The sequence below is a fragment of the Polypterus senegalus genome, chromosome 5 (assembly GCF_016835505.1).
Source record: "Polypterus senegalus isolate Bchr_013 chromosome 5, ASM1683550v1, whole genome shotgun sequence".
NCBI classification, from domain to species: domain Eukaryota; kingdom Metazoa; phylum Chordata; class Cladistia; order Polypteriformes; family Polypteridae; genus Polypterus; species Polypterus senegalus.
Window position 1 is genome coordinate 151,020,052 of NC_053158.1, and position 25,154 is coordinate 151,045,205.

The following is a 25,154-nucleotide window of genomic DNA, read 5'->3' on the forward strand; positions in this document are numbered from 1 at the left end:
AAACTTTGTTCTTGGGTAAAGAAGGCCATTGTGTAATCTAAAGGCTCTATGTCTGCACTAGGCTACTGATACAGGATCAGTAAGGTCAAGTGGCTAAAAGGAAATTGTCACCTTGGGTACATTCCTGAACAGAGACACACCTCTAGGTGCCAGAGTGACCCTTCACAAAACATTTGGAAAAGCAAGATTGCCATACAACCAGTATGTCCCTGTTCGCTATACTAGGTGCAAGGCACAGACCTTAGCTGACAGGTGTGGGACAGTTCTGTACTTCTCAATTGTTCAGAGTTGTGCCTACACTCCAGACTCCATATTTGCAGAGCTACAAAGTGCTCAGGGGTGCAGAAACACAATGGGCTGCTACAGGGAATACTACCCTGGTGTCCCTGTAGCCAGACTTTCCCGGGGAAAACATCTGGGGTTTAGCTTTAAATGAGGAGGTTTAAATGAGCCACTTGCAAACTAAACTTGGCATGAAGTCTTGTACCCAAAGAAAAGAGTGTGTGTTGGGTTCAAAATGAAAAATAAAGAGGTGGATACAACGGGGGCAGTTGTAAGATTGAGAAATTAAGGGGCAGCCCCCTGGAGTGACAAGAATTTCCCATATGTACAGGAAGGCAAATGGTGAATGCAGATTTCTCATCTGGAGATGTCTTTTGTTATTCTGATTGTTTGTATTGTTTATCTTTTATTTGTTTATCCTTTGTTATTAAGAATAAACCAACATCTTACAATTGGTCTTTGTCCTCGCTGGTATTCTGGGTATTGCGCGATGCCAGGAGGACACCCTCCCCTTTATATTATAAAAACTGGCTTTCATCTTCTCTGTCAATTATCTGAACACTGTTTTTGCATTTCAGCTTACAGGCCGACTAGTCAGGACAAATTTCCGTTGCAGGGTACACGATTGCGTAAGTAACCACAATCATGCATACTAAATCAGCTTTCAGTCTCCAAGTCAGATAGAGTGGTTTTCATATTTTCTAATAAAACTTACACATGCATAGCATGTAGGAGATTCAGGAGAAGAAGGAATCAGTGGTTCAAGTCCCAAGACTCCAGTCATGAACACGCAATATACTGGGAATTCTTCTCCGAATGGCAAGGCCCAGAAAATTATTTTGAACTTCCTTTTTTGATTTGGAAGTTCACTTTTCACCGTTATGTTTGACTTTTCTATATTTTTAGTAGTTCTCTCAAGCTCTTCTGGTGAACTTCTGTCGACTCTGCCAGCCTCTCCTTGCGCAGGGTGTCACGTGACACGCACTGTCTCATGGTTACGTCACTCCAGTGTCATCTTGCACTTAACGGTTGAGAAGGGTTTTACTGCAGACCGGAGACATTATGGGTGGATCTAGAGGCGGGATAATTGTCAATCAAATTCAACTTCAGCAAATCATATTGTGCTAATTCAGAACTTCAACGAATGAGATTGCTGTTACTGTATGACAATCAAAAACTCACCTGTCCAATTATCAACATTTGAAGTCATCTATCAAGAGTAACTTTAACCAATCATTTCACAATTTTTGATCCCTACCTCTTTGAGGTTCCACCTTACAGAGTTTCTTCTTAAATAACCTGCCATTGTACCAATCGACAAAACTCCATTAAACAAAAGGAGACAAAAAAGAAGCAGCAGCGACGAAACACCATTAGACAAAAGAAGAAGCGACAAAACTAATTGCTCGTATTTTAGGCTGGCGCCCTGCCCGGGGTTTGTTTACTGCCATGCGCCCTGTGTTGGCTGGGATTGGCTCCAGCAGACCCCCGTGACCCTGTAGTTAGGATATACTACATGTGACAATTTGATGTATTTATTTGTGTGTGTCCACAGTGGCTGTGTGGCTACAGAAGGGCAGCTGACTCGAGAACAAGGGGCTTGGGGTTTTGAGGCTGCAGAGATCAGTAGGGCCTTCAGGAGGACTCAACATGAAAAAACAGTTAGAGTTCATCATAAAGGGCCATGGAGCAGATGATCACTTGCTGGTAACTTAGTTCAGATAACAACATCTAGTAGCAAAGAGCTATGATGAGATAAGACTTTGTAGCACCAAACTCTTGTATTTGCTTGTCCAACAGGCTGTTGTATCTCAAAAGGTGTCATCCAAATGGTTTAAAAATGATGAAGATCCTAAAGGTCACCAGGTAATGACCTCTATACAGTAGAAGATGAGGAGCTGACAGATGGCCTCTACAACTACCTGGATGAAGTGCTGCCAAGAGCTGTAGGCACTTTTGAAAAGATCGACAGAGTTCACATCATTCTGTGTGCTGATGCCAGAGGCTCATTTGGCTTCAGTGAATCTGTAAAGAGTATAGAAAGTGTCTCTATGAGTAACGTCCTCTCGGTTTCTGTGTTTGTGATCGGCTCTTATTAAAGCTCTAGAAACAGTTGAGAGGATTTCTCTACCAGAAGCAGAAGGTCTTTTCATTGATGGACCAGCAGATGGTGAGTGGGACTTCATGTGGTGTTGGGGGGAGACGGTCCTTTCTTTTTCTTTTCAGCACCATTCTTCTGTTAAATAGAATACAATTTTATTTGTAGTGAATTTAGACAACAATCTAAACTAAATATATATAAATGTAAATCCATCCATTATCCATCCATCCATCTATATCCTAACTACAGGGTCACGGGGTCTGCTGGAGCCAATCCCAGCCAACACAGGGCACAAGGCAGGAAATAAGCCCTGGGCAGGGTGCCAGCCCACCGCAGGGCACACATACACACCACACACCCACACACCAAGCACACACTAGGGACAATTTAGGATCGCCAATGTACCTAACCTGCATGTCTTTGGACTGTGGGAGGAAACCCACGCAGACACGGGGAGAACATGCAAACTCCACGCAGGGCGGACCCGGGAAGCAAACCCAGGTCTCCTAACTGTGAGGCGACAGCGCTACCAGTGCCCCACCGTGCCACCCATAAATGTAAATATATGTTTAAAGTGAAATTTAAAATGCGCATTAATACAATTTTAGTATTGGTGAAAGTAAATCTTTTTTTTTTAAGTGAAAGAAGAGTTTGACACACTTGTGCTTCCAACTGTTGCAATACGAGGACAGACAGCATCACTGAGGCATTTCAACTTGGGATTCCATCTCAACCTCTCCTCTAATAAACATGTCCCTTTCTTTATTTGTCTTTTTTATTTCTGAGTGTTAAACTGACTGTGCATAATAGAGTTGTGTATATTTGATTTAACTATTAATGTAAATAATTCAGGAAACTTTGTTATTGTTAAAGATTGTTTTGAAATTGTCTGCTTATCTGTTTTTAGCCAATTCATGCCATCTATACTTTTGCTTTAATTTTTATAGCTGCATTGTACAGTTTTATTCCTTTTTTGTACATTAAAAGCAAACAAGTCCATCCCCTTTACATTGTTCTTTTATTTATTTAGAAGTGGGCATACTGCAGTTTTAATACTTCAGCTTTAGTATATTCTCCGATCAGTCTGTTTGTTAGAATGCACAAAAAAGATAAATTTTTCTTTCAGTTCAACTGACCTATCATTATTGTTAATTGTAAATATATCTTCAAATGGCTGTACAATTTATACTGAATAATTATTCATAAAATTTTGTTTTTGGTAGTGGCAATACTGAGTGTTTTAATTTGTGCTGGCCCAGTCAACTCGCACAACTATAACACAACTAGAATTGATAGATTTGAGCAGAGCCTCCTCTAGTATCAACACCGTCTACAAATGGCACTTTGCTGGACTCACCGGTAATCCCACAAAATAAAACAGCCTGGAAACTGAGCATCCTGATCAAGACTTTGCTGTTCACTTACAGTTGTGCTTGAAAGTTTGTGAACCCTTTAGAATTTTCTATATTTCTGCATAAATATGACCTAAAACATCATCAGATTTTCACTCAAGTCCTTAAAGTAGATAAAGAGAAACCAGTTAAACAAATGAGACAAAAATATTATACTTGCTAATTTGTTTATTAAGGAAAATGATCGAATATTAAATATTTGTGAGTAGAAAAAGTATGTGAACGTTTGCTTTCAGTATCTGGTGTGACCCCCCTTTGCAACAATAACTGCAACTAAACGTTTTCGGTAACTTTTGATCATTCCTGCACACCGGCTTGGAGGAATTTTAGCCCATTCCTCCGTACAGAACACTTTCAACTCTGGGATGTTGGTGGGTTTCCTCACATTAACTGCTCGCTTCACATCTTTCCACAACATTTCGATTGGATTAAGGTCAGGACTTATGACTTGGCCATTTCAAAACATTAACTTTATTCTTCCTTGGTAGAACGACTTGTGTGCTTAGGGTTGTTGTCTTGCTGCATGACCCACCTTCTCTTGAGATTCACTTCATGGACAGATGTCCTGACATTTTCCTTTAGAGTTCTCTGATATACACTCACCTAAAGGATTATTAGGAACACCATACTAATACGGTGTTTGACCCCCTTTCGCCGTCAGAACTGCCTTAATTCTATGTGGCATTGATTCAACAAGGTGCTGAAAGCATTCTTTAGAAATGTTGGCCCATATTGATAGTCTTGCAGTTGCATCTTGCAGTTGATGGAGCTTTGTGGGATGCACATCCAGGGCACGAAGCTCCCGTTCCACCACATCCCAAAGATACTCTATTGGGTTGAGATCTGGTGACTGTGGGGGCCATTTTAGTACAGTGAACTCATTGTCATGTTCAAGAAACCAATTTGAAATCATTCAAGCTTTGTGACATGGTGTATTATCCTGCTGGAAGTAGCCATCAGAGGATGGGTACCTGGTGGTCATGAAGGGATGGACATGGTCAAAAACAATGCTCAGGTAGCCTGTGGCATTTAAACGATGCCCAATTGGCACTAAGGGGCCTAAAGTGTGCCAAGAAAACATCCCCCACACCATTACACCACCACCACCAGCCTGCACAGTGGTAACAAGGCATGATGGATCCATGTTCTCATTCTGTTTACGCCAAATTCTGACTCTACCATTTGAATGTCTCAACAGAAATCGAGACACATCAGACCAGGCAACATTTTTCCAGTCTTCAACTGTCCAATTTTGGTGAGCTCATGCAAATTGTAGCCTCTTTTTCCTATTTGTAGTGGAGATGAGTGGTACCCGGTGGGGTCTTCTGCTGTTGTAGCTCATCCGCCTCAAGGTTGTGCGTGTTGTGGCTTCACAAATGCTTTGCTGCATACCTCGGTTGTAACGAGTGGTTATTTCAGTCAAAGTTGCTCTCCTATTAGCTTGAATCAGTCGGCCCATTCTCCTCTGACCTCTAGCATCAACAAGGCATTTTCGCCCACAGGACTGCCGCATACTGGATGTTTTTCCCTTTTCACACCATTCTTTGTAAACCCTAGAAATGGTTGTGCGTGAAAATCCCAGTAACTGAGCAGATTGTGAAATACTCAGACCGGCCCGTCTGGCACCAACAACCATGCCACGCTCAAAATTGCTTAAATCACCTTTCTTTCCAAATCTGACATTCAGTTTGGAGTTCAGGAGATTGTCTTGACCAGGACCACACCCCTAAATGCATTGAAGCAACTGCCATGTGATTGGTTGATTAGATAATTGCATTAATGAGAAATTGAACAGGTGTTCCTGATAATCCTTTAGGTGAGTGTAATTCAGAATTCATCCATCAATGAAGGCAAGCCGTCCTGGCCCAGATGCAGCAAAACAGGCCCAAACCATGATACTACCACCACCATGTTTCACAGATGGGATAAGGTTCTGATGGTGGAATGCAGTGTTTTCCTTTCTCCAAACATAACGCTTTTCATTTAAACCAAAAAGTTCTATTTTGGTCTCATCCGTCCACAAAACATTCTTCCAATAGCCTTCTGGTTTGACCATGTGATCTTTAGCAAACTGCAGATGAGCAGCAAGTTTTTTTTGGAGAGCAGTGGCTTTCTCCTTGCAGCCCTGCCATGCACACCATTGTTGTTCAGTGTTCTCCTGATGGTGGACTCATGAACATGAACATTAGCCAATGTGAGAGAGGCCTTCAGTTGCTTAGAAGTTACCCTGGGGTCCTTTGTGACCTCACCAACTATTGCACGCCTTGCTCTTGGAGTGATCTTTGTTGGTTGACCACTCCTGAGGAGGGTAACAATGGTCTTGAATTTCCTCCATTTGTACACAATCTGTCTGACTGTGGATTAGTTGAGTCCAAACTCTTTGGAGATGGTTTTGTAACCTTTTCCAGCCTGATGAGCATCAACAACTCTTTTTCTGAGGTCCTCAGAAATCTCCTTTGTTCGTGCCATGATACACTTCCACAAACGTGTGTTGTGAAGAGCAGACTTTGATAGATCCCTGTTCTTTAAATAACACAGGGTGCCCACTCACACCTGATTGTCATCCCATTGATTGAAAACACCTGACTCTAATTTCACCTTCAAACTAACTGCTAATCCTAGAGGTTCACATACTTTTGTCACTCACAAATATGTAATATTTGATCATTTTCCACAATGTCTCATTTGTTTAACTGGTTTCTCTTTATTTACTTTTAGGACTTGAGTGAAAATCTGATGATGTTTTAGGTCATATTTATGCAGAAATATAGAAAATTCTAAAGGGTTCACTAACTTTCAAATACAACGGTACAAACATAGTCTACAACAATAAGGGTCTTACTTATCTTTATTTAGGAGTCACATTTTCAATAAAACTTTAATTTTTTTAACAGAAAATGCAACTTTTACAGCATATGTAGGAACAAAATTAAAGGAAAAGGATTGTATACTCCTGATAAATTTAGAGCCATAGCTTTTGAATATCAGTATTCTAAAACCAAGACACACAGTTATATAAATATACTAGCAGAATACCCGCACTTCGCAGCGGAGAAGTAGTGTGTTAAAGAAGTTATGAAAAAGAAAAAGAAACATTTTAAAAATAACGTTACATGATTGTCAATGTAATTGTTTTGTCACTGTTATGAGTGTTGCTGTCATATGTATATATATATATATACACACACAAACACACACAGACAGACACACACACATATAAACATATATACTGTACATATATACATATCTACATATACACATATCTATATATATACATATACACATCTATATATATATATATATATACATATATACCTGTATATACACATATCAACATATATATACACATACATATATACATATATATATACAGATCTACATATATATATACACACACATACATATATACATACATACATAATTTATATATATATATATATCTACATATATATATATATACTGTATATAGCAAAATTCCCGCGCTTCGCATCAACGAAGAACTGCTTTTAAATTTTTATTAATAAGAAAAGAAAATCTTTTTAAACTGAGGGAAAATATACCAATAACTATCTGTTAAGGATCTCTTTGTATACCACGTTGTCAGTTCAGCACTCCGGTTGTAATATGACCAAGCTGTGCACTGAGATTACTTTTGAGAATGCAACGTATAGTTTTGTCCAGGAGGAAAGCAATGTTGCCTTAAATCAATGGCAACCTTTTGTAGGGTGTCCCTGAGACATTAATTGTCATCGCGAAGCAGAGCCTTACTGGAAATTTGAGGCATTTGAATTGAAATGGGAGATCAGAGGGTATAACGGTGATGCGAGGAATACATTCAGAGTGCGGCACTCTGCTGTTTTTTTGTGTAGCTGCCTTCACACAGCTTCTCCGCTGCTTTATAAATGAACGCCATATAAGGTCGTCGTTTCTCCTTGCTTTGCGGTTCTGTACTGTTTTATTGTTCGTTTATTACGATTGCTATAGTTATTGTGTAGCCATTTGAGACTTAGTTTACTGTTCAGGTACCCATTTCCTTTATTTAATCCGTGGCTTGTACGCTATTTTTTGTTTGTTTATTACGATTATAGATATTTATTGATTCCCTTCTTTAGCTGACTGCGTGCTAATATAAGGCGCTCCGCTGTTTTTTTGTGAAGCAGCCTTTACACATCTTCTCCGCTGTTTTATAAACGGACAACATATAAGGCCATCCGTTTTCCTTGCTTCGCCAAGGAAGATGCCTTTTATTTAATCCACGGGTTCTCTGCTGTTTTATTGTTCGTTTATTACGATTGTTATTGTTCTCTTTATATATCACGTTGTCAGTTCAGCACTCTGGATGTAATATGACGAAGCTGCGCGAGCTCACTCTTGAGAATGCAACGTATAGTTGTCCAGGAGAGAAGCAATCTTGCCTGAAATCAATGGCATCCTTTTGTAGGGTCTGTCCCTGAGACTTATTACTTGTCATCGCGCAGCAGAGCCTTACTGGAAATTGGAGGCATCTTAATTGAAATGGGAGATCAGAGGGTATAAAGGGGATGCGAGGAATAAATTGAGTTTGGAGAAACTCTAGAGACAGTGTGTGTATTAATTTGTGGATTTTTCTGTGAGTATTTGCTGGCAGCGTGACAAAGTTGCTTCTGCAAGACCACGTTAGCTGTGGAGCTCAACTCGGAGCATATTCTTTTCCTACCTTGTCAATTGTGTAATGCGTTTTTTGAACAGGTTTGATGCATGGAAGTGATCACTTGTACTGCATTCAGTCAGTTCACGTGAGCTGCTCTCTTGCGTGATGTTGCGATGTCCACGGCACTTAAAAGTTTCTCGCTACAGCAATTTTAACTCCCTTACAAAGTGATCCTCTGTACTCAAATGTGGCACTTGGTGCCACGGCCCACCTGCCAAGTTGTTTTACCTGATGAAGGAAAGCTGGAATCGTGGGAAAGAGGGGTCCTTTCTTCGGATTAGCGCTATTTCACCTGTGAAATGGCCAAATGGGGGAGGCAGCTTGATGGATGAGGTCTCCAGAACTCTAAACAAATCCAAATCATATTATGTGATATCATCTAATGTGAAATTCTACTCCATACTTCTAGAATTTTTATTTTTATACTGTATTGAGGATTTGTTCTGTTCTGTGTATTGTATTGTGTTGTATTGACCCCCTTCTTTTGACACCCACTGCACGCCCAACCTACCTGGAAAGGGGTCTCTCTTTGAACTGCCTTTCCCAAGGTTTCTTTGGGAGTTTTTTCTTGTTGTCTTAGAGAGTCAAGGCTGGGGGCTGTCAAGAGGCAGGGCCTGTTAAAGCCCATTGCGGCACTTCTTGTGTGATTTGGGCTATACAAAAAAATAGATAGATAGATAGATAGATAGATAGATAGATAGATAGATAGATAGATAGATACTTTATTAATCCCAAGGGGAAATTCACATAATCCAGCAGCAGCATACTGATACAAAAAAAATATTAAAGAGTAATAAAAATGCATGTAAAAACAGACAATAACTTTGAATAATATTAGCATTTACTCCCCCGGATGGAACTGAAGAGTCGCATAGTGTGGGGGAGGAACGATCTCCTCAGTCTGTCACTGAAGCTACTCCTCTGCCTGGAGATGACACTGTGCAGTGGATGCAGTGGATTCTCCATGATTGACAGGAGTTTGCTTAGCGCCCGTCCCTCTGCCACAGATGTTAAACTGTCCAGCTTCATTCCTACAATAGAGCCTGCCTTACTCACAAGTTTGTCCAGACGTGAGACGTCCATAATCTTTATGCTGCCTCACCAGCACACCACCGCGTAGAAGAGGGCACTCGCCACAACCGTCTGGTAGAACATCTGCAGCATCTTATTGCAGATGTTGAAGGACGCCAACCTTCTAAGAAAGTATAGTCGGCTCTGACCTTTCTTACACAGAGCATCAGTATTGGCAGTCCAATCCAATTTGTCATCCAGCTGCACTCCCAGGTATTTATAGGTCTGTACCCTCTGCACAGTCTCCTCTGATGATCACAGGGTCCATGAGGGGCCTGGGCCTCCTAAAATCCACCACCAGTTCCTTGCTGGTGTTCAGGTGTAAGTGGTTTGAGTCACACCATTTAACAAAGTCCTTGATTAGTTTCCTGTACTCCTCCTCCTGTCCACTCCTGATGCAGCCCACAATAGCAGTGTCGTCAGCGAACTTTTGCACGTGGCAGGACTCCGAATTGTATTGGAAGTCCGATGTATATAGGCTGAACAGGACCGGAGAAAGTACAGAGCCCTGTGGTGCTCCTGTGTGCTGACCACAATGTCAGACCTGCAGTTCCCAAGACACACATACTGAGGTCAGTCTGTAAAATAGTCCACGCTCCATCCCACCAGGTGTGAATCTTCTCCCATTTCTCTCAGCTTGTCCCTAAGGAGCAGAGGTTGGTTGGTGTTGAAGGCGCCAGAGAAGTTCATAAATATAATTCTTACAGCACCACTGCCTCTGTCCAGGTGGGACAGGGATCAGTGTAGCATATACTGTTGATGATGGCATCCTCCGCTCCCACCTTCTCCTGGTATGCGAACTGCAGAGGGTTGAGGGCGTGGCGGACCTGTGGCCTCAGGTGGTGAAGCAGCAGCTGCTCCAAGTTCTTCATCACATGTGACGTCAGAGCGACAGGCCCGTAGTTGTTTAGCTCACTAGGACATGATACCTTTGGGACTGGGGTGATACAAGATGTTTTCCAAAGCCTTGGGACTTTCCCCTGTTCCAGGCTCAGGTTGAAGATGCGCTGTAGAGGACTCCCCAGTTCCAATGCACAGGCCTTCAGCAGTCATGGCGATACTCCATCTGGACCCGTTGCTTTGCTGGCACGAAGTCTCTTCAGCTCTCTGCTCACATGTGCTGCTGTAATTGTGGGTGGGGATGTCTCCCCTATGCTGGATGGGTGGAGGGTGCAGTACTCTGAGGTGAGAGTGGGTTAGGGTGGTCAAACCTATTAAAGAAGTTGTTCATCGGGTTTGCTCTCTCCACGTCTCTCTCTATGGTGGCACCCCGCTTCGAGCTGCAGCCAGTGATGATCTTCATCCCATCCCACACCCTCTTCATGCTGTTATTCTGCAACTTCTGCTCCAGCTTTCTCCTGTACTGCTCTTTCGCCGCCCTGGGCTGGACTCAGAGTTCCTTCTGGACGTGCTTGAGCTCATGCTGATCACCACCTTTAAAAGCCCTTTTCTTCTGGTTCAAAAGGCCCTTGATTGATTGATTACAATAAATTGTATTGTATTAAAAATCTCAAAAGTAATAAAGGTCCAATTAAGTCAAATAACTGAGTAGTCTGATTAACAGATGAACAGTCACAAAAACTGCAAAATTATTACTCTTTTTAAGGCATAATATTTGCTCTTCACAGATCATTTAACATAATACATTTCATTATAAAAATAATGATTGAAAGGTGACTATTAGCTCTATGATAACTGCTTTTCTTACATTGAACATTGATAACATGCCGAGACAGTCAAATGATTTTTTCAATTCACAGTTTTATTGCCAGCTTTCTTAATGTTGTCTGTTCCCTAATACATGAACGTCAGAGTGTCAAGTATGTGATTTGTAATATTCTGTAATTATAATATAGCTGAAAAAAACCAAACTTGAATATGAGATCCACAGACAACAAACTCACTAGATCTGCTGGTATGTTGGGAACTGACTTGAATACCGCAGAATATCTGACAGACACCAGCAAACAAAGAACAGAGGCTGATCTGCAGGCAGAAGGAGGGACAATGGAATATTAGGAATACATCAATAAATACACGTTGATAAACAGTCATGAAAGTAATAAAACGCATTTTTAGGGTTGTGTATTGTAGAAGTAAAGATTTAACTCTGACAGTTTATTCAACGTTTAAAATTGTAATACGTTTATTGACCGTCTTTAGTGTGACCTGTTAAATGTAGGCGACTATTTCATTTGGACATTCCAGTAAACAACAGTTAAATATTTGTTTTAATCTGACTGATTTAATCAAGTAGAGCCCACACTTTAGTCAACGTCAATCCATTAAAATTAGGCGGACACAAGTTTGTATTCATATGTTCATTGAAACTTTCGTCAGACGTTGTTTAGTGCCAATAAATATGTCATATCCAAACTTTTATGATCATCATTTTTCAAAACTGCTAATCATAAACGACGGTGGTAAAAATACAATGCAGTCTTAATAATTCACTCGGCAGAGTGCTATACTGTAAGATGCTGGCACAAGTAGACTACTGTCGCAGATGTACTTTACGAATGTACACCCCGTCTCTTACAGTCACTTTATCTTAACCGTCCATCTTTAGAAATGACTCCCACCTTTCTTTTACATATCCATAAGGCAATTGGCTAAAGTGGAACGTGAATGACAAATAACACCGATTGGCGATTTGTATTAATAAAAAGTTGATTGACCGCGACGTTTAAATTTGCGATTGGCTGATAAGTGCCGGACGTACACAAATGTAATACATGATTGGCTGAAGTCGAAAATGATTTGTCACGCCCATTTTACTCCGGTCTGCAGCAATATCTATTTGGAACAGTTCGTTAACACTTTAGTTGCGATACACACATCATCTCGGAAGAAAGCAGCCGTGCTGTTTGCTCTAAGCCGAGGGCAGGTATGTGGGTAAAGTATTAGCCTCGATTAGGTTAATTGTTTAACAATACAGATCTCTTATAACGAGATAGTTGTAAAGAATTGTAACTACAGTATATAAGCTGCAGCAGTGTTGCAGATATCATAAATCCAAAGTGACTTAGGTGTAGCTTAAACATTCGCTTTTTTTCCGCTCAGCAGCTGAAGCTAGGACGTCAGAGCGAGTCTTAATTTTGGCAGTGACAGGTAAGTGACAAGCCAAGACAGGTTTATATGCATCGTTTTTGTGTTGCGGTGCTCCTCTTTACGATTCACAAACACCATTAACAACAGTCACAGAACTATAATAATCGCCATCTCGCCTAAAGTATACCCACTTAATCGGTTCGTTATTTAGTTTTCGTTTTATTATGTACATGTAAGTTACCCAGTAATTCCGCGATTTTTTGTACTGGTAAGGAACTTTGTTTTAAACAGTACGGAGCATGTCATATATAAATAAATCATCTTTTCTCCACGACGGTATCTTTTAAAATTTAGTACAAATCAGTACCTCGTATGACAAGGTCAATATAAACTGGTCATGTCCGTAGTGTGCACCTGCTGGTTTGTGTTCAGCGCCTGTGCTGCGAACTTGAACTGCGCAGTCGTACGGTCAGAAGGGGCTGATGGATGAAGACGTCGGCCGATTCATCTTTGAGTTCTGATTTTCTCGGATATTTACAAGGGTGCGCAGCATTCAGTGGGGATGGTGCCATCGTATAACCTTATCTATCGCAGTGATTATAACTGTCGTAGGAATTTGCCTCTGTTTTGTAAACGTGCGCTGTTTCAGTGAAGTGTCTTGCTAGTCCTGGCGATGTTGGTATATTAAGTGACTGTGAAATGTTCTGCAGTTTGTGCATGGATTAGAAGCATCGCTGTTGTATTAATGTGAACAGACAAGTGAGAGACAATATTGGGTTAACAACAACAACAACAAATTCTTTTTGTATAGCCCAAAATAATACAAGGAGTGCCACAATGGGCTTTATAACAGGCCCCGTTTTTTTTGGCTAACAAGTCATACAGCTATTTTAACACAAAAACAGAAGTTCTTAACAAAGCAGTTTGCACTTCAAGCACAGAGTGCAGTCCGGCATATGACAGGCCGGCCATATGTTAACCCTTGGGGGAACGGGGGGATATTTCATTTTTATTCCACATTTATATCACATATGAGAATTCAGATTGCCAACAAGCTGCCACCACTCCACTACTGGCTGTTCCACAGCTGAGTCAGTGGTGGGCCACCCAGTCTGATGAAGAGACCCTTGTACCCGATGATTCCAGTGCTCCTGTATCAGAGACGACTTTTCCATAGGCAGGCAAACGACGTGGCAGTAGAGCAGTGGCTAATAACTGACCAGATCTGTCTTACGTTTAATACACTCTTTTGAAATGAGAATGCTGGCTGTATTTGTCTCGTTATGCAAGTGTAATAGAGTAGAAGGGCATTATGGTGCCAGGAGCACACATTTCAAATGTAATTATACCTGTACAGTATGTGCTGATTATTGAAACGTTTAACTTGTATGATAACAAAAGCAAAATAAGAAGGGAGTAGCCCTGCCTCTTTAGTGCAAATGTGACTTTAGACGTTAGACTTACACCTCCATTTATTCTACTTTTTTTCTTTCTTCCTATTTCTTATATGTAGGAAGTATTTTTTCCATGAAAACAATTGACTTCATTTTTTTTAACTGCAGCATACCTATGGCAGTTCTTGTGGGGCAGTTACCCCTGTGCAGGTTTTTTCCTGGTTGTTGCTTTGAAAAGCTTTCTTATTAACATGTTTGCCAACCTGGCATTACAATGAAAAGTCCATTTTACACAAGAAAGGGCCTCTAGGTGGTGGTAATACAGTATGTTCTGGATTCTGTAACCTGAGAACATACGGACCAATTCCAATGAATTGTTTTTTTGACAGCCTGCATTTTTTTAGTATTTATATGTAGTAGGGTAATGTTTTGAATGAATTGCGGCTATTCAGGTTTGAACTTTTAAAGCTCAAATTTTTTAAAGCTGATGGAAATACAGTAATAGGCAAACACAGCTTTGAAGTTCACAAAATTTGGCGTTCATATTCTTGCCTCTGAAAGAAAGGCTTTAGTGAACCTTGAGTTCAATCCAAGGCTTGAGCTCTTAGCTTTTAAAGATGAAACATGTCAGACAGGTATTGATGTTACTTAAAGTCACACTGTGTACTGTACTCGTGTTCCACATGTGTGCCAATCTGGGTAATCATTGCCAAGTTTAGATGCCAGGGATGTTTTTACCTGTCCTGCTACACGTAAATGAGCATTACGTTGATGATCAAATACAATCAAACACATTTCTAAATAAATTCATGTTTATTTTATCCAATCCAGTAGATAGCACTGATGTGGATGGGCCTTCTGAGATGAATTAGATTTGGACTAGCATGCAGTGCCTTTGGCAGAGCTTCTGTTTTCCTTTTCTATATTAGAGAAAGGCTTGACAAAATGGGCGAATGTTCATGATCATTTCTTTCTGGCATTTGGTACACTGTGTTTATTTCCAAGGGGATATTGTTTTTTCGATTGCCCTTTGTACCAAAAGTCTTGCAGAATTAATAGGACTACATTGCTGGAACAAACAAAGACATGCGTAGAATTAAAAATAAAAGCAAAAGTACATTTGAATGCAATTGTGTGTTGTTGTGTAAGCTTGTGCTCCACAAGCGGTATACTACTCCCTGGTAAAGAAGATGAAATCACTTAAGGGCGGTACGGTGGCGCAGTGGGTAGCGCTGCTGCCTTGCAGTTAGGAGTCCTGGGTTCGCTTCCCAGGTCCTCCCTGCGTGGAGTTTGCATGTTCTCTCCGTGTCTGCGTGGGTTTCCTCCCACAGTCCAAAGACATGCCATTTAGGTGCATTGGCGATCCTAAATTGTGCATTGGTGTGTGTGTGTGTGCCCTGCGTTGGGCTGGTGCCCTGCCTGGGGTTTGTTCCCGCCTTGTGCCCTATGCTGGCAGAGTTCAGATACAGCAGGTTGGACACTGACTGAAATCACTTGAGTGTGCTGCATAGCATTATTTTTTGCAGTTTATTTTTTGTGTTTATTTTTTTCCTGTAATTCTACTTCAATGTGAAAATAAAACTAAATTTACAGATGTAAAATTAATATGACTTCTTTTTAAAAGGGGGGATATCTTTGTATTTTATTGTGATGGACAAAATCTTTTAAAAATAAAGAAATTGCAGTTCAGTACTGTGTTAGTAGAAGAAGATATCGGTTATTTGGACAACATGAAAACACTGTAAATTGCTGCTACGTCTTTTCTGTCAAAATACATTCTTTTAGTGTTTAGTTTTTGTACATTAATGCAAAATATTTGGGGAAAAATGTAAACACAAAACATAGCATTGAAGCAAAAGCAGAGATAGTTTTAGGTTACATTTTCAGTTGTCCCTGGTGAAAACTTCTAAAAAAAAAATTCTACATTTATAAAAACAGAGTTGGTCCGCCTGATGTGATCAGCTCAATGACTCCACAAATGCTTGTCTCATCCACGGCTCGTTCTTACGTTGCACCTTTTGCTGCCATTACAGGCAGTTCTGTATAAACTAGCTGTGCTAACCATCTAAACTGGGTTGAAACTGAAGTAAACAGCGTAGACTAATGTTTGCAGTGTAGTATGCATTACTACAAAGTTTGTGATGCTCCACCATCTATTAAAATGACAAGTGCAATGCATATGTCTCTGTTACATGCTATTTGGTATGGGATTCGTAAAAGCAGTGTTAATGTCTGTAATGCACCATCTGTTGGAATGACAGGGACATAGAAATCAGTCAGACACACAGGTACACAGACCCACTGACACTTATCCTAGTGGGTAGGTTTAGAAATGGAGGTCATTTGTAACAATCTTTCATTTCACTATTAAATGATAAATATATATGTTAAATATTTTTATAAGGGCATCTATTTGTGAAAATAATACTATACTTCTTGATCATCTGTACAGTATTTTGGTAATTTGTAATCTGTGATTCTTCACTCATAACAGTATGCCACTGGAGAAGCATGGCTCAAAATATCAAGCAAAATGGTGGATTTTACATACAGTATGTTAATATTGAATAATTTGATCATTGATCTTACTAATTTTAGTTTGTTTCTCATTTTCTTATTTGAGATTAGTTCTTTTTCATCAGTTCAATTTGGAATTGTTGATGCACCTTAATGTGTTGCTTTGAAAATCTTGTTATACTTTGGCACTCTAAAAACAGTTTATTACTGATTGAACATGTCCGTTTATTTCGTTTTTTTTCCACTGACAGATTCCATTGTCACTGTCTTAAAACTGTGAGTTGTTATTCTGTAATGTTTTTCCTAACATAAACTAGATACCACTGATTAACTTTGGGCATAACATTAGATTAGGCACTGACTGAACTCACTATAATGGAAATTGCACCGTCTGCAGTGTGTTAACTGAGGGATTTGTTTTAACTTTTTCAATGACTCATCAGCAGCCACTATATAATGTCCTGTTATGTAAAAACAGGGAGTCACATGTTAAAGAATGACAAAGATTGTAGTCCATTACAACTGCGTTGTCATATCAGTAGAAACACTTTAGGCATGTGCTTGAAAGTTTATGAACCCTTTAGAATTTTCTACATTTCTGCATAAATATGACCTAAAACATCATCAGATTTTCACTCAAGTCCTAAAAGTAGATAAAGAGAAACCAGTTAAACAAATGAGACAAAAATATTATACTTGGTCATTTATTTATTGAGGAAAATGATCAAATATTACTTATTTGTGAGTGACAAAAGTATGTGAACCTCTAGGATTAGCAGTGAGTTTGAAGGTGGAATTAGAGTCAGGTGTTTTCAATCAATGGGATGACAATCAGGTGTGAGTGGGCACCCTGTGTTATTTAAAGAACAGGAAACTATCAAAGTCTGCTCTTCACAACACATGTTTGTGGAAGTGTATCATGGCATGAACAAAGGAGATTTCTGAGGACCTCAGAAAAAGAGTTGTTGATGCTCATCAATCTGGAAATGGTTACAAAACCATCTCCAAAGAGTTTGGACTCCACCAATCCACAGACAGACAGATTGTATACAAATGGAGGAATTTCAAGACCATTGTTACCCTCTTCAAGAGGGGTCGACCAACAAAGATCACTCCAAGAGCAAAGCGTGTAATAGTCAGTGAGGTCACAAAGGACCCCAGGGTAACTTCTAAGCAACTGAAGGCCACACTTACATTAGCTAATGTTCATGTTCATGAGTCCACCATCAGAAGAACACTGAACAACAATGGTGTGTATGGCAGGGCTGCAAGGAGAAAGCCACTGCTCTCCAAAAAAAACATTGCTGCTCGTCTGCAGTTTGCTAAAGATCACGTGGACAAACCAGAAGGCTATTGGAAGAATGCTTTGTGGACGGATGAGACCAAAATAGAACTTTTTGGTTTAAATGAAAAGCGTTATGGTTGGAGAAAGGAAAACACTGCATTCCAGAGTAAGAACCTTATCCCATCTGTGAAACATGGTGGTGGTAATATCATGGTTTGGGCCTGTTTTGCTGCATCTGGGCCAGGACGGCTTGCCTTCATTGATGGATGAATTCTGAATTATATCAGGAATTCTAAAGGAAAATGTCAGGACATCTGTCCATGAAGTGAATCTCAAGAGAAGGTGGGTCATGCAGCAAGACAACGACCCTAAGCACACAAGTCGTTCTACCAAAGAATGGTTAAAGAAGAATAAAGTTAAATGTTTTGGAATGACCAAGTCAAAGTCCTGACCTAAATCCAATAGAAATGTTGTGGAAGGACCTGAAGCGAGCAGTTAATGTGAGGAAACTCACCAACATCCCAGAGTTGAAGCTGTTCTGTACGGAGGAATAGGCTAACATTCCTCCAAGCCGGTGTGCAGGAATGATCAATAGTTACTGGAAACGTTTAGTTGCAGTTATTGCTGCACAGAATTCAAGATACGTTCTTGTCTCCCTGTGACTTTGAAGTATTTTAAGCAGTTCTGAAAATGTTATGTTATTTTACAAATAAGCATTTTCTGGCATCAATAGAAACAAACTGTACTTCCCAGATGTGAGACGCCAACACATTCAAGGGCTGAAAAGTGGGTAATATTAGGTATCATATGTTTGTTTTCTAACTAAGTTTTACAAACTCACCATTCAGTCATGGGGACCATAAATTTACCTGGAGTGTTTGAGGGTATGCATGTCATTATGCCCTGAGGCTTCTTGTAACCCTGAAATAGAATAAGTTTTAGATGGCCATTTGTATTCCATTATTACTGTCCATGCCTTTTCTAACCTACTTTATCCAAAAATAATGTGCAAAAGCATGATTATTCTCTGTATTAAATAACTTAGTATATTTCAAGTAACTCATTTTACAGTCCTGCTGTTGTTGTGACACATAATTGGAAAAAATGGAGTGATATGCCTCAAAAAAGACTTTGTTTAGATTCTAAATTACAAAAATTTTGTGTATGCTCAAAAAACAAAAACGGCGTACACACAAAAAAAACAGATTTATAAAACCATTTAAATGTCATGTGTCATGCTTTTAGCCACGCCTCGTCACCTCTGTCCAGTAACCATGTACCACTTAAAAAAATACCTTTTTAGAATATTTATGTCCTAATCACCATATAAATTTGGCCATGTTCCTGAGTGACTGTGTTGTGTAGTACTGTGCAAGCCATCACAATACAAAACCTTTGCATGGTTGAACAGCAACATGGCAGGCTGTATAAGAAGTACGTTTTCAAGGATCACAATGATTTTTTAGCTACTACCTAGAACTGTTCTCTTAGAGTTGTGTGCTGTATTAGAGTCTATATTACAGAGACCATCATACTGAAATCATGCAATCCCTGATCCATTTCAAGTTTTATCAACGGTAAGGTATTTGGCAAACGGTGCTGTTCAGCGTTGCTGGAATCTTGCAGTCATCCCTGAGCCATGTGATGTCTTCAGTAACGAATGGTAAAGTTAGTGCTTAAAGTGGAATTAAATAACTGCTGGCACTCACCCTGTGTCATCTTCTATTTACTTTTTGCGATGCGTTATAAAATATAAAAAGTCTCTCCAGAGAGCGGAGTTTCGAGTGCACTGATATGTGCACTACAAGGTCAGAGCACAATGTACCAGTTTCAAGCCCTGGGTATAATTAAGATGCCTCCCAATGTGACCACAGGAGAGCCCCAAACCACAGACACAGCAATACAGCACACACTATATGAATAAAATAAAGGATATTTTATTCACAATGTGGCACTTTTCAGTCACCTCTCCAAATAAGCCACAAGTATACAATAAATCACACAAATCTTCCTCCTTCTCCACTTTCGCTGAGTGTTGCCTGCTGCCTCTTGACTTTGACTCAACCATGTAACACAGAGGGCTCCCTTTTATGTTGGACCCGGGAATGCTTCCAGTGCTATGCTGTGTCTCTCTGGAAGCACTTACGGGCCATAACAAAATAGAGAGGTCCTTCCCTGATAGCACCCTCTATCGGTCCACAGGGACCCTGACAAGGCTGCACTTCTGGACTACAATTCCCAAACACCTCTGCTTGTGTCCTAACTGGGTTACCATATGAGGACCACTGCCACCTAGCATATCGGGGATGGAACAACTCCTAATTTTCTGCTCATATCAGTCTGTCCATTAACACTAGAATCCCTGAAACCTATGAAAAAACTCCTTATCCCGGGCCACCTTAAATTCCTTCGCACCTCTCCATTAGCTTCTTATGTTTTGCAAATGTGTTGATCAGCGCAAGCAGCCTGTTGTCCAATTCACCCCATCAATGCAGCTCAACTCGGGGGAAAAAGTTCTCCCAGCTCTTTATCTGTGTGTGAGGTACCTGGAATTATATAGGGTAAATATTATATTGTTATTTAGAACATTTAGAATTTAGTATGTTCCATGTCTACAACAGGAAATGTGGGACATATACCTAAAACAGAAACTTTTTTCATGTTATAGTATCCATCCATCCATCCATTCTCTTCCACTTATCCGAGGTCGGGTTGCGGGGGCAGCAGCTTAAGCAGAGAGGCCCAGACTTCCCTCTCCCGGCCGCTTCTTCCAGCTCTTCCGGGAGAATCCCGAGGCGTTCCCAGGCCAGCCGGGAGACATAGTCCCTGGGTCTTCCCCGGGGCCTCCTCCCGGTTGGACGTGCCCGGAACACCTCACCAGGGAGGCGTCCAGGAGGCATCCTGATCAGATGCCCGAGCCACCTCATCTGACTCCTCTCGATGCGGAGGAGCAGCGGCTCTACTCTGAGCCCCTCCCGGATGACTGAGCTTCTCACCCTATCTTTAAGGGAAAGCCCAGACACCCTGCGGAGGAAACTCATTTCAGCCGCTTGTATTCGCGATCTCGTTCTTTCGGTCACTACCCATAGCTCATGACCATAGGTGAGGGTAGGAAGGTAGATCGACTGGTAAATTGAGAGCTTTGCCTTACGGCTCAGCTCCTTTTTCACCACGACAGACCGATGCAGAGCCGCATCACTGCGGATGCCGCACCGATCCGCCTGTCGATCTCACGCTCCATTCTTCCCTCACTCGTGAACAAGACCCGAGATACTTGAACTCCTCCACTTGGGGCAGGATCTCTCCCCCAACCCTGAGAGGGCACTCCCCCCTTTTCCGGCTGAGGACCATGCTCTCGGATTTGGAGGTGCTGATTCTCATCCCAGACGCTTCACACTCAGCTGCGAACCGATCCAGAGAGCTGAAGATCACGGCCTGATGAAGCAAACAGGACAACATCATCTGCAAAAGCAGTGACCCAATCCTGAGTCCACCAAACGGACCCCTTCAACACCCTGGCTGCGCCTAGAAATTCTGTCCATAAAAGTTATGAACAGAATCGGTGACAAAGGGCAGCCCTGGCGGAGTCCAACTCTCACTGGAAGCGGGCTCGACTTACTGCGGCAATGCGGACCAAGCTCTGACACGGTTGTACAGAGACCGAACAGCTCTTATCAGGGGTCCGGTACCCCATACTCCCGAGCACCCCCACAGGATTCCCGAGGGACACGGTCGAATGCCTTTTCCAAGTCCACAAAACACATGTAGACCGGTCGGGCAAACTCCCATGCACCCTCCAGACTCTGCTAAGGGTGAAGAGCTGGTCCACTGTTCCGACCAGGGCGAAAACCACACTGTTCCTCCTGAATCCGAGGTTCGACTATCCGACGGACCCTCCTCTCCAGAACCCCGAATAGACTTTTCCAGGGAGGCTGAGGAGTGTGATCCCTCTATAGTTGGAACACACCCTCCGGTCCCCCTTTTTAAAGAGGGGACCACCACCCCGGTCTGCCAATCCAGAGGCACTGTCCCGATGTCCATGCGATGTTGCAGAGGCGTGTCAACCAAGACAGTCCTACAACATCCAGAGCCTTAAGGAACTCCGGTATCTCATCCACCCCGGGCCCTGCCACCAAGGAGTTTTTGACCACCTCGGTGACTTCAGTCCCAGAGATGGGAGAGCCCACCTCAGAGTCCCCAGGCTCTGCTTCCTCATGGAAGGCATGTTAGTGGGATTGAGGAGGTCTTGAAGTACTCCTCCCACCGACCCACAGCGTCAGTGAGGTCAGCAGCGCACCATCCCCCCTATATACGGTGTTGACACTGCACTGCTTCCCTCTCCTGAGACGCCGGACGGTGGACCAGAATCTCCTCGAAGCCGTCCAAAGTGTTCTCCATGGCCTCTCAAACTCCTCCCATGCCCGAGTTTTGCCTCAGCAACAACGAAGCAGCGTTCCGCTTGGCCTGCGGTACCTATCAGCTGCCTCCAGAGACCCACAGGACAAAAAGTCCTATAGGACTCCTTCTTCAGCTTGACGGCATCCCTCACGCCGGTGTCCACCAACGGGTTCGGGATTGCCGCCACGACAGGCACCGACCACCTTGCGGCCACAGCTCCGTCAGCCGCCTCAACAATAGAGGCACGGAACATGGCCCATTGGACTCAATGTCCCCACCTCCCTCGGGGCGTGGTTGAAGTTCTGCGGAGGTGGGAGTTGAAGCTACTTCTGACAGGGGACTCTGCCAGCCGTTCCCAGCAGACCCTCACAACACGTTTGGGCCTACCAGGTCTGACCGGCATCTTCCCCACCATCGGCCAACTCACCACCAGGTGGTGATCAGTTGACAGCTCCGCCCCTCTCTTCACCCGAGTGTCCAAGACATATGGCGCAAGTCCGGCGACACGACCACAAAGTCGATCATCGACCTGAGGCCTAGGGTGTCCTGGTGCCAAGTGCACATATGAACACCCTTATGCTTGAACATGGTGTTCGCGTTATGGACAATCCGTGGCGAGCACAGAAGTCCAATAACAAAACACCGCTCGGGTTCAGATCGGGGCCATTCCTCCCAATCACGCCCTTCCAGGTCTCACTGTCATTGCCCGTGAGCATTGAAGTCTCCCAGCAAAGCGAGGGAATCCCAGAAGGTATGCCCTCTAGCAACCCCTCAGAGACTCCAAAAGGGTGGATACTCCAAACTGCTGTTGCGCGATACGCACAAACAACAGTCAGGACCCTTCCCCACCCGAAGGCGGAGGGAGGCCACCCTCTGTCCACGGGGTAAACCCCAATGCACAGGCTCCAGTGGGGGCAATAAGTATGCCCACACCTGCTCGGCCTCTCACCGGGGGCAACTCCAGAGTGGTAGAGAGTCCAGCCCCTCTCAAGGAGATTGGTTCCAGAGTCCAAGCTGTGCGTCGAGGTGAGTCCGACTATATCTAGCCGGAACCTCTCGACCTCGCGCACTAGCTCAGGCTCCTTCCCCTTCAGAGAGTGACATTCCACGTCCCAAGAGCCAGTTTCTGTAGCTGAGGATCAGACCGCCAAGGTCCCGCCTCGCCACCACCCAACTCACACTGCACCCAACCTCCTTGGCTCCTCCCATAGGTGGTGAGCCCATGGGGAGGAGGACCCACGTTACCTCTTCGGGCTGTGCCCGGCCGAGCCCCATGGGTGCAGGCCCGGCCACCAGGCGCTTGCCATCGAGCCCCACCTCCAGGCCTGGCTCCAGAGGGGGCCCGGTGACCCGTCCGGCAAGGGAAAGCGTTGTCCAAGTTTTATTTTCATTGGAGGTTTATTGAACCGCTCTTTGTCTCATCCCTCACCTAGGACCAGTTTGCCTTGGGTGGCCCTACCAGGGGCATAAAGCCCCGGACAACATAGCTCCTAGGATCATTGGGACACGCAAACCCCTCCACCACGATAAGGTGACGGTTCAAGGAGGAGATGTTATAGTACTAACTAGCAAAATACCCGCGCTTCGCAGCGGAGAAGTAGTGTGTTAAAAAAGTAATGAAAAAGAAAAGGAAACATTTTGAAAATAACGTAACATGATTGTCAATGTAATTGTATTGTCACTGTTGTGAGTGATGAGTGTTGCTGTCATATATACAGTATTTATATATATATATATATATATACACACATATAAACATATATATATATCCATACATATCTACATATACACACATACATATCCATACACACATACATACATACACACACATATATACACACAAATACATATATATACATACACACACTCATATATAAACATATATATACATATACATACATATCTACATATACAGTATACATACACACACACACACACACACACACACACATATATATATATATATATATACAGTAATCCCTCCTCGTTGCGTTCCAGACCCCCCCGCGATAGGTGAAAATCCGCGAAGTAGAAACCATATGTTTCTATGGTTATTTTTATACATTTTAAGCCCTTACAAACTCTCCCACACTGTTTATAAATATTCCCCGCAGAGTTATACAGCACAATCCCTTTGTATTCTCTTAGATATTAGGTAAGATTCATTGAAATTATGTATATAAACACACTGTTTATATACAGTAAAACCTAAATATTATTTTAAAGATATTGCGTGTCTCTCGATATCACATGTTACAGCCATTACGCTAGACATGCCACCAGCAATAAATACGTACAATGCAACAAAAATAGTATACAGTAAATGTGTGTACAGTGACACTAAACGTACGTACATGTACTAAGTACTGTAAGTAGAAAATTAATTATGGTTACTCACCAACAATGACACGATGACTTGTCCGATAACAATGAGTTTTATTTTACTGCACAACAAAGGAGAGCGTTACAGCCCTTAAAGGAGCCACTTCTGGCGATTGTGTAGCACTGCCGTTGTTCTTCTTCTGGCAGTCTTCAATCCAAATCCCTAAAGCAGATTCCATCCAGACTACTGCCTTATTACATCCACTTACAACTTGTTTTGCACCCTGGTTAAAAGGACACTGCGGCCGTAGATCTTATATTCCTTTCCTACTTTTTAAATAAAAAGAATCGTAGCCTTCAACAAATCCAAAATGTTTACCTTTTCGGCAATCGTTAACATCTTCCGTTTGCGCTTGGGCACGGCCCCTGAAGCAGTAGCAGATCGTTTGGAGCCATAATGAAGGGCTTGACTATGCACAAAGATAAACACAAAAGAGCACAACTCTTTACACAGCGAAACACGTTGATGCTGAATGAGCGAGACGATACTTCCTGGTTAACACTGCATTCAGCAAGCAGGAACTTAACTGCGTGCTCTGATTGGTTAGCTTCTCAGTCAGGAGAACTTAAC

The 25,154-nt window shown here is 42.2% G+C and overlaps 1 protein-coding gene across 1 annotated transcript in view; it reads left to right on the plus strand.

Annotated features, from left to right (window-relative positions):
* The first annotated feature begins 12,296 nt into the window (after positions 1-12,296).
* The window catches only part of blvra (biliverdin reductase A), a 60,761-nt gene continuing 47,903 nt past the window's right edge, over positions 12,297-25,154 (plus strand). The window contains 1 exon segment of the mRNA XM_039753498.1: positions 12,297-12,443. Within this exon segment, the coding sequence (XP_039609432.1) occupies positions 12,312-12,443 (132 nt within the window). The 5' untranslated portion in view covers positions 12,297-12,311.